Source organism: Hemiscyllium ocellatum, chromosome 19 (genome assembly GCF_020745735.1).
Source record: "Hemiscyllium ocellatum isolate sHemOce1 chromosome 19, sHemOce1.pat.X.cur, whole genome shotgun sequence".
NCBI lineage: Eukaryota > Metazoa > Chordata > Chondrichthyes > Orectolobiformes > Hemiscylliidae > Hemiscyllium > Hemiscyllium ocellatum.
The window spans coordinates 3,970,821-3,984,281 of record NC_083419.1 but is presented as its reverse complement, the minus strand read 5'-3'; the positions used below and the strand labels follow the sequence as shown (position 1 = coordinate 3,984,281).

General features: G+C 42.4%; 1 protein-coding gene across 3 annotated transcripts in view; it reads left to right on the top strand.

Moving 5' to 3' along the window:
• parpbp (PARP1 binding protein) overlaps positions 1 to 13,461 on the top strand; it is a 50,106-nt gene that overhangs the window by 1,324 nt on the left and 35,321 nt on the right. For 2 of the 3 annotated variants that reach the window (XM_060839196.1, XM_060839198.1), the window contains exons 2-4: positions 4,254 to 4,407; positions 9,215 to 9,448; positions 10,815 to 10,919. In XM_060839196.1, the coding sequence (XP_060695179.1) occupies positions 4,258 to 4,407; positions 9,215 to 9,448; positions 10,815 to 10,919 (489 nt within the window). In that variant the 5' untranslated portion in view covers positions 4,254 to 4,257. Of the gene's footprint in view, positions 1 to 3,273; positions 3,395 to 4,253; positions 4,408 to 9,214; positions 9,449 to 10,814; positions 10,920 to 13,461 lie in introns of those variants that run through there. The other variant, XM_060839197.1, reaches the window with a different exon arrangement.

Below are 13,461 nucleotides of genomic sequence, written 5' to 3'. Positions count from 1 at the left end.
CCCTCATGTCCCCAAGGAATGGGCAGAAGAACTGGGCTTCTACTCTTTCCTTTTTATCTTGGCTTTTCCCACTTATATCCAAGCTCCTTGCCAAGTCTGATGCCAGTTTCTCCCTTGAGTATTCTCAAGCTTTAAATGTATTCTCACTATGCAGTGTAAGGCAACAAGGCATTGGAGCAGAATGAGGCCATTTGGTCCATCCAGTCTACTTTGCCATTTGATCACAGCTGGTATGTTTCTCAGCCCCATTATAGAGTCATAGAGATGTACAGCATGGAAACAGATCCTTCGGCCCAACCTATCCATGCCGAATAGATATCTCAACCCAATCTAGTCCCACCTGGCTCATCCCTTCCTATTCACATACCCATCCAGATGCCTTTTTAATGTTGCAATTGTACTAGCTTCCACCACTTCCTCTGGCAGCTCATTCCACACATGCACCAACTTTGCCCCTTGGGTCTCTTATATTTTTCCTCCTCACCCTAAACCTCTGCCCTCTAGTTCTCAACTCCCCCACCCCAGAGAAAAGACCTTGTCTATTTACTGTATCCATGCCCCTCATGATTTTATAAATCTCTTATAAGGTCACCCCTCAGCCTCCAATGCTCCAGGGAAAACAGCCCCAGCCTGTTCAACCTCTCGCTATAGCTCAAATCTTCCAACCCTGGCAACATCCTTGTAAATCTTTTCTGAAATCTTTCAAGTTTCACAATTTCCTTCCAATAGTAAGGAGACCAGAATTGCATGTGGTATTCCAACAGTGGCCTAACCAATGTCCTGTACAGCTGCAACATGATCTTCCAATTCCTGTACTCAATACTCTGACCAATAAAGGAAAGCATACTAGACATTGCCTTCACTATCCTATCTACCTGTGACTTTACTTTCAAGGAACTATGAACCTTTCAGCAACAGTCCCTAGGACCTTACCATTAAGTATATAAGTACTGCTAAGATTTGATTTCCCATAATGCATTTATCTAAATTAAACTCCATCTGCCACACCTCAGCCCATTGGTTCATCTGACCAAGATGCCATTGCAATCTGAGGTAAACTTCTTCGCTGTCCACTAAACCTCCAATTTTGGTGTTATCTGCAAATTTATTAACTATACCTCTTAAGCTCATTTCCAGCTCATTGATATAAATGACAAAAAATAGTGGACCCAGCATTGATCTTTGTGGCACTCCACTGGTCACAGACCTCCAGTCTGAAAAACAACCCTTTGTCTTCTACCTTTGAGCCAGTTCTGTATCCACAGATCCATGAGGTCTAACCTTGCTAACCAGTCTCCCGGGGAACATTGTTGAACACCTTACTGAAGTCCATGTAGATCACGTCTACCGCTCTGCCCTCATCCATCCTCTTTGTTACTTCAAAAAACTCAATCAAGTGTGTGAGACATGATTTCCCACGCACAAAGCCATGTTCACTATCCCTCTCCTACCTTGACCTTACTGGTCAAGAACCTGTCTTATAGACACTGAATACCTTGGCCTCTGCAGCAATGAGTTGCCCAGCTTGACCGTTCTCTGGCTGAAAAAGCACACCCTCATCTAGTTCCTAAAGTGTCATTCCTTTGCTCGGAGACTGTGCCCTCTGATCCTGGTGTCTTGTATAAGTGGAAACATCTTCTCCATTCCATTCTCAGGCCCCTCTGTATTCTGCAAATTTCAATCTGGTTCCCATGCAGGATCCTGGAATTAATTTCCCAAAGCTGCTTTGGGAGCACCATTATGATATACTGCTGTGGTCCATGAAGAGCCACCAAGAGTGGAAAATAAATTCTGACCTTGGCCGAGAAATATAAAATTCCAAACTTTATTGCCATTTCCACATCTCTTCTGGCTCCTCCACTCTCAACTGCTCCAGTGCTGAAGAATCTCCTGAAAGTGTGGGTGGAGAGTTATGTAGTTTATCTTGCTCTTCCCGTTACTGATGAGAATTATTGCTGAGGATTGATACAACAGGGCCTCAACTTGTGGTGGATTAATTTAATGTATTCCCCTTGCTGTCGAGTAGTTGCTTAAGTTGCCTGTGCTCCTTCTAGATCTGGAACCTGCACTAAGTGTCAGTCTAGTCACCAGTTGGCAATGGGGATGTGCAAGGCCTGATTTTATATACATGTTCTTTTAACCTCGCCCTCCTGGTGGATTGAGGTCATAGGTCCATCTTGCAGCCTGCCAGAATTTGCATTCCTGGAATAGTAGAGATTAAAATTAGACAAAGTGTAAAGCAGGTCCCTGAACTGATGCCAGATAGATTAGGATGAAATTGGGGTCTGAGTTATTCCAGCATGACAGCCTGTGACAGTTTAGAACAGTTTCCTGTAAAATCTTGCATGTTGTGTAAAATAACAATGATACTACCTGACAATACTGAGTTAGTTGTAGTTGTGGAGATCGACAACAAAGCCCTTCAGCTGGTCATGGTCAAAAGCAGCCACCTAACAATTCAAATCCCATTTTCCAACTCTTGGCCCATAGCCTTGTATAACTTGGTATCACAAGTACATATTTAAGTATCTCTTAAATATTATGAAGGTTTCTGCCTCTACCATCCTTACAGGCAGTGGGTTGTTTGCTCTGATCCAGGGTTAGAAATATCGAGTTATGTAATATGATGCCTTCCAAGCAGTGTAGGAGCAAAATCCTTGCAGGAAAGTAGGTTCTTTATGCCAAAGCTGCTTCAGTTCTCTTATCAAGTTCAATAATATCCCACCCCTTTTTTTTTGTTCACTTTATCATCCAGTCAGTGTTTGTTTTGAGAAAATGTACACCGAGAAGGATGTAAAAGTTCTTAATTGATCTAAAACTTGTTGAGCATGCCAGGTGGCAGTGATTTACTGAAGCTCTGTTCATGGATTGTAGCAATCAGAGTATTTGTCATTGGTCTCAAATTCACATTGAACTTCCTAGTGCATTTCAGAGGGCACTTAAGAGCCAATTGGGTTGCTTTTGGCCTGAAGTCTCTCCGATCAGACTGAGGCAGGACAACAGATTTCCTTCCCCGAGGACATTAGTGAACCAAATGGGAGCCTGGCAATCTGATGGTCAATGAGATTAATCTTTTTGATCCCTGATTTATTTAGTTAATTGAATTGAATGGTTTTCTTTGGCTCTGTTGGAATCTGAACCCACATCCTTGGATCATAATGGTGACCTCTTGGTTTCTAGCTTGACGTCATATGCACCACAGTTTCAACAAAAATGTTCAAAAGAAATGTACGCACTGCCAATTGTCCTTTCTGTCGAGGACTAAGTGGATTGTTCTTTTAAAACAGCCAGGCAATGCATGATATGGCAAATAGACTACAGCATGTGGGGAAGGAAACAATATAATATTTCATGTTCTTCCATACGATCAAAGTTTTGTTAGAATTAACTTCTGGTAAGTGTCACATTTGCTTTGCGTAACTCTTTTTTTTTCCCAGTTTGTATTTTGCTGATTTATTATAAAACAGGGTTTGACACCATGGGAAACTTGCCAATAACATACAGTATTACAAGGCTGGAATCTAGCTTCAAATTTCAGCAAGTGTCATGTTTAATTCCTATTACAGTTTTAAGCGTACCTTCAGATTGATTATGACCAATGCCACTGGAGATTAGCTAGCTGTATGTGATGTGTAAATTTCTGTTTCTCATTCATGCTGATGAAAAGGAGAATTGAACTGATCCTGTCTCCATCTGTTAACACTTACTTATTATCTTACTTTAACTTCATTAAAAATGCTATATAAATGCAAGCTGTTTCCTCTTGCAAATGTCTAATGGAAACCTTGTGCAAATTTTCCTGTTAAGTGCAGTTTCTGGCTTTTTAATTGGTTTGTTAATGTTTCTACAATCCCATTCTAGAAAATAATTGTTTTGTGCATAAAAGCCAAAAATTTAAATAAAATACTCCAACGTACCTCTATGATATGCCTGTCACAACATTAATTCTTCAACTCGATAACTAACGATGACCACAAAATCATTAGTCATAAAACACATCTTCATTAATCTTCTTCAGGAAAAGAAATCTCTAATCCCTACCCAATCTGGCCTACATGTGACTCCGGGCCAACAGCAATACGCTTGATGCCTATCTGTCTTTAGGCAACTGGGCCTGACCAATAAACGCTGGCCTGGCCAGTGATCCCTGCATCTCGAGAGTAAATTAAAAATAAACTCAGAACGTCTTACACAGTGTCTTGAGTTTTTAGATGTTGCATAACTTATCCTGGTGTTTGTTCACTGTCACACAGAGACATGGATTCTCTTCAGCAGCAAGTATTACAGTTGATAAGGAAATTCCGGAAAGGATGGTGCCAGTTACTGGAGCGTGAGAGAATGACTATTTGTGGTGCCGATAATATGCTTATGCTTTTGCAGCTTGCTATAGCTGAAATAAACAAAGTGGTGAGTTGAAATCATTAATAGAATAGAACTACATAATAGAGGAGGCTATTTAATCCTCCTGTCAATAACGTCTTGGCTGACTGGGTGCAAAATCCATCGATCCACCTCGTCTTGAACAGGCTGGGGCTGTTTTCCCTGGAGTGTTGGAGGCTGAGGGGTGATCTCATTGAGGTTTGCAAAATTGAGGGGCTTGCGTAGAGTAAATAGGCAAAGTCTTTTCCCTGGGGTGGGGGAGTCCAGAACTAGAGGGCATAGGTTTAGGGTGAGAGGGGAAAGATATAAAAGAGATCTAAGGGGCAACTTTTTCATACAGAGGGTGGTACAGGTATGGAATGTGCTGCCAGAGGAAGTGGTGGAGGCTGGTACAATTGCAACATTTAAAAGGCATCTGGATGGGTATATGAATAGGAAGGGTTTGGAGGGATATCAGCTGGGAGCTGGCACGTGGGAATAGATTGGACTGGGATATCTGGTTGGCATGGACGGGTTGGACTGAATGGTCTGTTTCCATGCTGTACGTATCTGACTCTGTGTAGCCTTTTGAAACCATGGCTTGGAAAAACATTTCCCCCTCCAATTTGGGAGTATCAATTGAGCTCGTGCATGTTGCATTTGGTAAGAGAATTCCAGATTTCTACCACCCCGTGTGCAAAGATATATCTCCTATTTGGTGTAATGTTACTAGGTGGATAAGCCAAAGTCCACATACTTAGATCCCTGAAAGTTGCCACCCAGGTTGATAGCGTTGTTAAGAAGGCATATGGTCTGTTAACTTTTATTGGTAGAAGGATTGAATTTCAGAACCATGAGGTCATGCTGCAGCTGTACAAAACTCTGGTGCAGCCACATTTAGTATATTGTGTACAGTTCTGGTCACCGCATTTTGGAAGAATGTGGAAGCATTGGAAAGATGCAGAGGATATTTACCAGGATGTTGCCTGGTATGGAGGGAAGGTCTTATGAGGAAAGACTGGGACTTGAGGCTGTTTTGGTTAGAGAGAAGAAGGTTGAGAGGTGACTTCATTGAGACAGAAGATGAGCAGAGGGTTAGATAGGGTGGACAGTGAGAGTCATTTTCCTCAGATGGTGATGGCTAGCACAAGGGGACATTGCTTTAAATTGAAGGATGATAGATATAGGACAGATGTCAGAGATATTTTCTTTACTCAGAGTTAAAGGACATGGAATGCCTTGCCTGCAAAAGTAGTAGACTTACCAACGTTAAGGGCATTTAAATGGTCATTGGATAAGCATATGGGTGAAAATGGAACGTGTAGGTTAGATGGACTTCAGATTGTTACACTGACCTGTGGAACCATCGAGGGTCAAAGGGCCTGTACTGCAGTGTAATATTCTAGGCCTTCAGACATAGAATAGCATGCTGAGGCTATGGATTCAAATCCCACTAGGGTCGCTGGTGAAATTTAAAGTGCACCCTATCCCTGGCAGTCTGGATAGCGTAAAAGAAACAAGAACGAGAGGGCATACGTTCAAAGGGTTGTGAGAAAAACTTTTTCATACAGCAGAATAGTTAGGGTCTGGAATGTGCTGCCTGGAAATGTGGTGGAGGCAGGTTCAATTGAATCATTCAAGAGGACTTTGGCGTTTTGGATCCAAATAGTGTGCTAGGATTTAGAGATGGTGCTGATTTCCTGCCCTCTGTGATAGATAAGAGAGTTGTTACAACCATAATGGGCCAAATGGTCTCTTTTTATGCATCATAATAGTTCTGTGATTGAGAATCTCAACGCTATTCTGGATAGCTCAGGCTGATTTTAAAGCGAAGTCTGAGATTCTCCAAACCGAGGACTAAGAAACTATCTTCAGCTATCTAATCAACTCCTTTTTTTAAAGTTCTAAAACATCAATCAAATCTCCCTTCTATATCCCATTAACAATCATTTGAGATTGACATTGACTCAGGAAGTAGTGTCTGTGCATGGACAATTCACAATGAAATAACTTGTGTCCAGTATAGTGAATATGTTGAATGACTTGTTGAGAAAGGCACATGATATGAGGCAATTTAAGGCATTGGTTCAATATTTGACAGTTTGAGCAATTAGGGGCAAGTGGGGTGTGGGGTTAAAGATTTTATAGACCAGGCGAAACCCAAACCCAAATTAAAAGATACTATTGACACCAAGTGTTGCGTTTTGGAAAACACCATTGAATCTACTCCCATTACATTCTGGATGATAACAGAATTCAAAAGAAGGGCATCAAGGTCTCGATGAACTGTAGAAGTGGTCAGGATGGTGCCAGGGCTGGGAGCCTCCAAAAATGTGGGCTTTCAACGAAGAAAACAAAGGCATTGTGTGGTTCTGGAGGCAGATGTAGTGAGTAGGGCAATTTTGATAGCTCTTTTAAAGAGCTGGCACTGGCATGGAGGCAAAATGGTCACTTGCAGAACTGTATTTGAGAATAAATATGCTAATGACATGCTGATCTATGCAATGGCGTAACATTAACATCAATCACGTACTATCAAGACACTGGAGAGCAGAGTGGGGATAAATGTATGTTTTTCTGGTTAGCAAACAATGAGTAGTGGTGTGCCTCAGATCAGTGTTGGGACTGCAATGGTTTACAACTAACTAAGATGGCAGGTGGGACTAGATTGGGTTAGGATATCTGGCTGGCATGGATGGGTTGGACCGAAGGGTCTGTTTCCATCCTGTGCATCTCTATGACATGGAGTTGAGGACCACGTGTAGTGTGCCAACGTTTGCAGATGACACTAGGAAGAGTTGTAGAGCAAAGTGTGCAGCGGACACTGAGTCTGTACAGGGATATAGATAGGTTATGTGAATGGACATTGGGTCTGGGGGAGATGGACTATAATATTGGTAAATGAGGTCATCCGTTTTGGTTGGAATAACAGCAAAATGGGCTATTGTTTAAACAATGAAAAATTGCAGCATGCTGCTGTGCAGAGGGACCTGGGTATTCTTGTGCATGAATCACAAAAGGTTTGCAGGTGCAGCAGGTAATTAAGGCGGCAAATGGAATGTTGTCCTTCATTGTGAGAGAGATGGAGAAGTTTAAAACCAGGGAAGTTATACCACAGCTGTATAGGGTGCTGGTGAGGCCACACTTGGCGTACTGTATACAGTTTTGGTCTCCCAACTTGAGAAGGCGACGTAATGACACTTGAGCGAGTGCGGAGGAGGTCCACTACGTTGAAAGGATTGACTTATGAGGAGAGACTGAGTAGACTGGGACTATGCTCATTGGAATTTAGTAGAAAGAGGAGGAAATATTGTAAAATTATGAAAGAATAGATGAGATAGAAGCGGGGAAGTTGTTTACACTGGTGGGTGAAATGAGAACTTGGGGCATAGCCTGAAAATAAGGGGGAGCCAATTTCAGACTGAGTTGAGGAGGAATTTCTTCACCCAAAGAGTTGTGAATCTGTGGAATTCTCTGCCCAGTGAAACAGTTAAGGCTACATTGTTGACTGTTTTTAAGACAAAGATAGATATTTGAACAGAAAATAAATTAAGCACTGTGGTGAGCCGATGAGTAAGTGAAACTGAATCCATGAAAAGATCAGTCATGATCTTATTGAATGGCAGAGCACGCTCGAAGGGTCGGATGGCCTATTCCTGCTCCTAGTACTTTCGTTCTTATCAGCGGATGTGGAGCTGTGATAGTGATCAATATTCTTTACAATATCTGTGAACAGATGAGTTTATTGGCACGGAGACATGAATCGCCTTCTACAGTGACCCCCAGAAAGCTCCAAACTCTAACTCCAAAGCCTCATGATGGGCAGTATCTAGAAGGCTAAAGCAACCTGGAGTTGTATCTATGCAGGTTGCTCAACTTCTATGTCAACTTCAGAATTCAATTGTTTTAATATTTAAATTGTTAAATAACCTCATTCCTTTTCAAACCTAAAGAGTAAATTTCCCTTTATCTTTTTGTAATTCAGACATTTGAAAATAGGAGTCAGGACTGCTGATCAGGTTTCACTGGTCTAAACTGACTACTGTTTGTGGTGTTGTTTATCAGAGTTATGTTTAAAGAAAAATGTGCATTTCAGAATGTCTCTCAACAGTTTACAGTATGGAATTCCCTGCCCAGTGAAGTAGTTGATGCCTTAGTAAATGTCTTTAAAGCTAAGATAGGATTTTTTTGAACAATGAAGGAATTTAAGGGTTATGATGAGAGGGCGGGAGCTGAGGCCATGATTGTATTGAATGGCAAAACAGGCTTGAAGGACCAATTGGCCTACTCCTGCTCCTAGTTCTCATGTACAGTCAATTAAGTACTGCTTATGCCATCAATATTTTAATGACATGATACAACTAATTTAGATGCAGCAAGATTCCATGAACAGCAATGTGCTTTGTCATTGGTTGAGAGGCAGTTATTGCTCGGGACACCCTCTTTCAGGTAACGTTGTGGTTGTTAGACTTCTGTCCTAGGTGGTAGGTAGAGCCACCATTCAACACCTCATTCAAAAGGTGGCTCATTTGGTGGTGCAGCATCAATGTGGATTATGTGCTTAAGTCGTTGTAGGGGATCTTGAGACTACAGCCTTCTGACTCAGCAAGGACAGGACCCAATAAGCCATTGTTGACAGCTGTGAACAGGTAAACTAGGCTAGCATGCAATTCCCAATTTAACATTGAAAGATTCCCACAAATTGGATTGTGTTCCAGTTATCTGGGATCAAACAACACTTGCTTGTTGAGCCTCCTCCTCTTCAATTTATTAACTTTCTTTGAATCATTTTCCTCTGTTTTTAACATCATGCTTATAATTTCTGTTTATGCCTTTTTTTTCACTGACTCCTTAGTCCTATGGGGAATTCAGCGTTACCTTGAGTGAACTGCTCCTGTCTTGGAAACACTTACTTCGGGAGAAACTGGAGTTGCTGAGTGAACTTGATGTGGCACCAGATGGGTACCAGAGAGTCCGAGAAACATATGAGGCTTTTCTGAGCAAAAATAACTCTGTGGACCTGATTGATGTCTACAAGATTTGTGCCAAGTTAAAACCTGAAAGTGATCCTGCAGCAATATTGTCAAAGGTAAGCTGAGAGACTTAGAGAAAGAAAGAAATGATATAAACAAGCTAATTGGGTGAGTTTGGAAGGAGGTGTGTGTGGAACATGAGTAGCTGCTGTGGAAGTTTTGATCCCAATGGACTGTTTCTGTGTAAAATAGTTTTTTTGTTGAAGTATGAACATTGATCAGAACATCACAAACCTTTTATGTTCTTATTCAATATAGTAACCACTGATGCTCACTAACAGCAGTGTGTGTTATCTACAAGATGCATGAAGTAATTCAGCAAGGCTCCTCGAGACAGCATGACCACTCCTTCCAAACCCATGACCACTCCCGTCTCAAAGGACAAGGGCAGCAGATATATGGGAACACCACCCCCTGAAAGCTCCCCTCTAAGTGCTCACCATCCTGAGTTGGAAATATACCGCAGTTCCTTCACTGTCACTGGGTTAAATTCCTGGAATTCACTCCCTAGTGCATTTTACCTTACCCTACAGCATTTGCTCTACAGTGGTTCAAGAATGCAGCTATGGCCTGTCACAACAAGTGAAATTAACAATGTTTTTAAGAAAAACGTGACAGGATCTTTTACATCCATCGAAGAGGGCAGTTGGAGTCGCAATTTAATGTCTCATTCAGAATATGGCAGATTTCTTGGTTAAGATTCACAATCTCCATAAACACAATTCAAACAAAACACTTAGGAATGTCCTAGGTGTCTCAAGGGCTATGCAAACATCCAGATGAACAGGTTAACTGTACTCGCATGCAAATCCCAAATTAACATTAAACCTCCGTGCACCCGAATTTTCCTTGATGTAGTGGTGTTGCCAAAGCCAGCATTTCTGGCTATTTCAAAATGCCCTTGAGCTGTGTGGCTTGTGAGATCGTTTCAGACAGCAGGCAGTAGTCAGTGATCCTGCTGTGAATCTGGAATCACATGCTGACCTAGCAAGTGTTGATGACAATAATTCTATTTTTTTCACTATTCCTGAGACTAGACCATATTCCAGATTGATGAATTGAATCCTTTTGAATTCTACTGCCCCTGTGATGAGATTTGAACCTGTGAGCAGGAGCCTGGGCCTCTGGGTTACTCGGCTAATGGTTTTCACTATGCCATTGCCCCCCCCCCCCCCCACCGACTGACCAGAATTGAACCACAGCTACTTAGCTGAAATGTTTGAAATTGATCACTTTTCCACTATTTCCCTGGAAAGTGCTGAATGGTTGTTAATTTTGGATCACTTAATAAAACAATTGAAAGGTGGAATGAAAATAGCTAGGCTGTGTGGGGAAAAAGGCAGCAGAGAGGGATTAATTATCTTTATTTCTGATTTTTGCTAATTTTTTAATGGGTAAGTAATTCATTGCAATTGTTTTCAGATGGAGCTATTGAATTTCCTGTTGGGTACTGCAAAGCCTTCAGAGAATTCCCTTTCTCCAGTTCCCACTTCTCCAGCCAATGAGAGTCATCAGACCATTGCTAAGGTGACAGTAACATTATTTGAGAAACAAACTTTTTCTTAGACTTTATTTTAGCTTAATGGTCATCTTGCAATTGAAAACATTTTCTATTGTTGACAAAAAATACAAGAGAAACGAGGGGAATTCAGGTCAAAGGGAGGATGAGGTGGGAATCAGTTGTTAGATACAATTGAGAATATTCAAGGGACAAGATGTTAGTGATGAATAGAAACAAAATCAAAGTTGATGACCTGCCAGTGTGTCCTTGGCTCAGCTGACTTTCCTGAGTTGGAAACGCATAACCAAGGCTAACACTTGGATATTGCACTGACAACAAGACAAGAGGAGAACGTGTCCCTATCCACACCAACGGAGCAAAGGTTGATAGCATCAAGTTCCTCTGAGTAATGATACCCAGCAGCCTGTCCTGGACTTCCCATGTAGATGCAATAGTCAAGAGGGCACATCAACGCCTCTTCCTCAGGTGGCTCATAAAACCCTCACCCACCGTTACAGATGCACCATTGAAAGCAAACTGTCCGGGTGTGTAACAGCCCAGTGCAGCAACTGATCTGCCCAGGATCATGAGAAACTGCAGCATGTGGTGTGCACAGCCCACACCATCAGGGAAGCTAACCTCCCAACACTTACATGTCTTGTTGCTATGGAAAGGCTGTCAATATCATCAAAGACTCTTCCCATCCTGGTAATGCTCTCCTACAATCTCTGCCGTCAAGCAGAAGATATAGATCATAGCACGATACAACGCAGAACAGGCCCTCGCTGTTGCGCCGACCTGTGAACTATTCTTAGCTCGTCCCCCTACACTATCCCAAAATCATCCATGTGCTTATCTAAGGATTGTTTAACTCTCCCTAATGTGGCTGAGTTGACTAAATTAGCATTCCACGCCCTTACCACTCTGTGTAAAGAACCTGCCTCTGTAATCTGTCTTAAATCTATCACCCCTCAATTTGTAGTTATGCCCCTCGTACAAACTGACGTCCTCATCCTAGGCAAAAGATTTTCACTGTCTACCCTATCTAATCCTCTGATCATCTTGGATGTCTCTATCAAATTCCCACTTAGTCGCTGCCTTTCCAATGAGAACAGACCCAAGTCTCTCAGCCTTTCCTCATAAGACCTCCCCTCCAGACCAGACAACATGCTGGTAAATCTCCTCTGCACCTTTTCCAAAGCTTCCACATCCTTCCCGAAATATGGGGACCAGAACTGTACACTATTCCAAGTGAGGCTGCACCAGCGTTTTGTACAGTTGCAGCATGATATTGCGGCTCCGGAACTCAATCCCTCTACGAATGAAACCTAACACACCGTATGCCTTCTTAACAGAAACTTTGAACGCATCACCAGGTTCAAGAACAGCTTCTTCCCTGCCATTACTTCCTGATTAATGGACTCTCTAACTTCAAATAATGTTGATCCTGCTGAGTGAACATCTTGTGCAGTGCAACCTATATGCCTTAATTAGTTCAAGCTTTTTCACCTTGTGATCTGTATGCCCTTGCTTGCTATGATCTGCATGTACTGTTCGTGAACAGTTTGTCACTGCACTTGCGTACATGTGATGCCACAAATCACTTCTCAGTTGAGGCATCAAATGGATACAGTCGACTCCTTTGGCAGCTTTTGATAGTCCAACGTACTAGAGTCCGATGTACAGCATAGAAACAGACCCTTCGGTCCAACTCGTCTATGTCAACCAGATATCCCAACCCAATCTAGTCCCACCTGCCAGCACCCGGCCCATATCCCTCCAAACCCTTCCCAGTCATATGCCCTTCCGGATGCCTTTTAAATCTTGCAATTGTACCAGCCTCGGGTAAAAAGTGAGGTCTGCAGATGCTGGAGATCACAGTTGAAAACGTGTTGCTGGTTAAAGCACAGCAGGTTAGGCAGCATCCAAGGAATAGGAAATTCGACTTTTCGGGCATAAGCCCTTCATCAGGAAGGGCTTATACCCGAAACGTCAAATTTCCTATTCCTTGGATGCTGCCTAACCTGCTGTGCTTTAACCAGCAAGACGTTTTCAATTGTACCAGCCTCCCCCACTTCCTCTGGCAGTTCAAACCATACACCCTCATCCCCTTCCCACTCCCCCCAAATCCCGCATGAAAAAGTTGCCCCGTAGGTGTCTTTTATGTCTTTCCCCTCTCACCCTAAACCTATGCCCTCTAGTTCTGGACTCCCCCACCCCAGGGAAAATATTTTGTCTATTTATCCTATCCATGCCCCTCTTGATTTTATGAACCTCTATAAGGTCACCCCTCGGCCTCCGATGCTCCAGGGAAAACAGCCCCAGCCTGTTCAGCCTCTCCCTATAGCTCAAATCCTCCAAACCTGGCAACATCCTTTAAATTTTTTCTGAACCTTTTCAAGTTTCACAACATCATTCCGATAGGAAGGAGATCATAATTGCATGCAATATTCCAACAGTGACCTAACCAATGCCCTGTACAGCCGCAACATGACCTCCTAACTTCTGTACTCAATACTCTGACCAATAAAAGAAAGCATACCAAACGCTGCCTTCACTATCCTATCT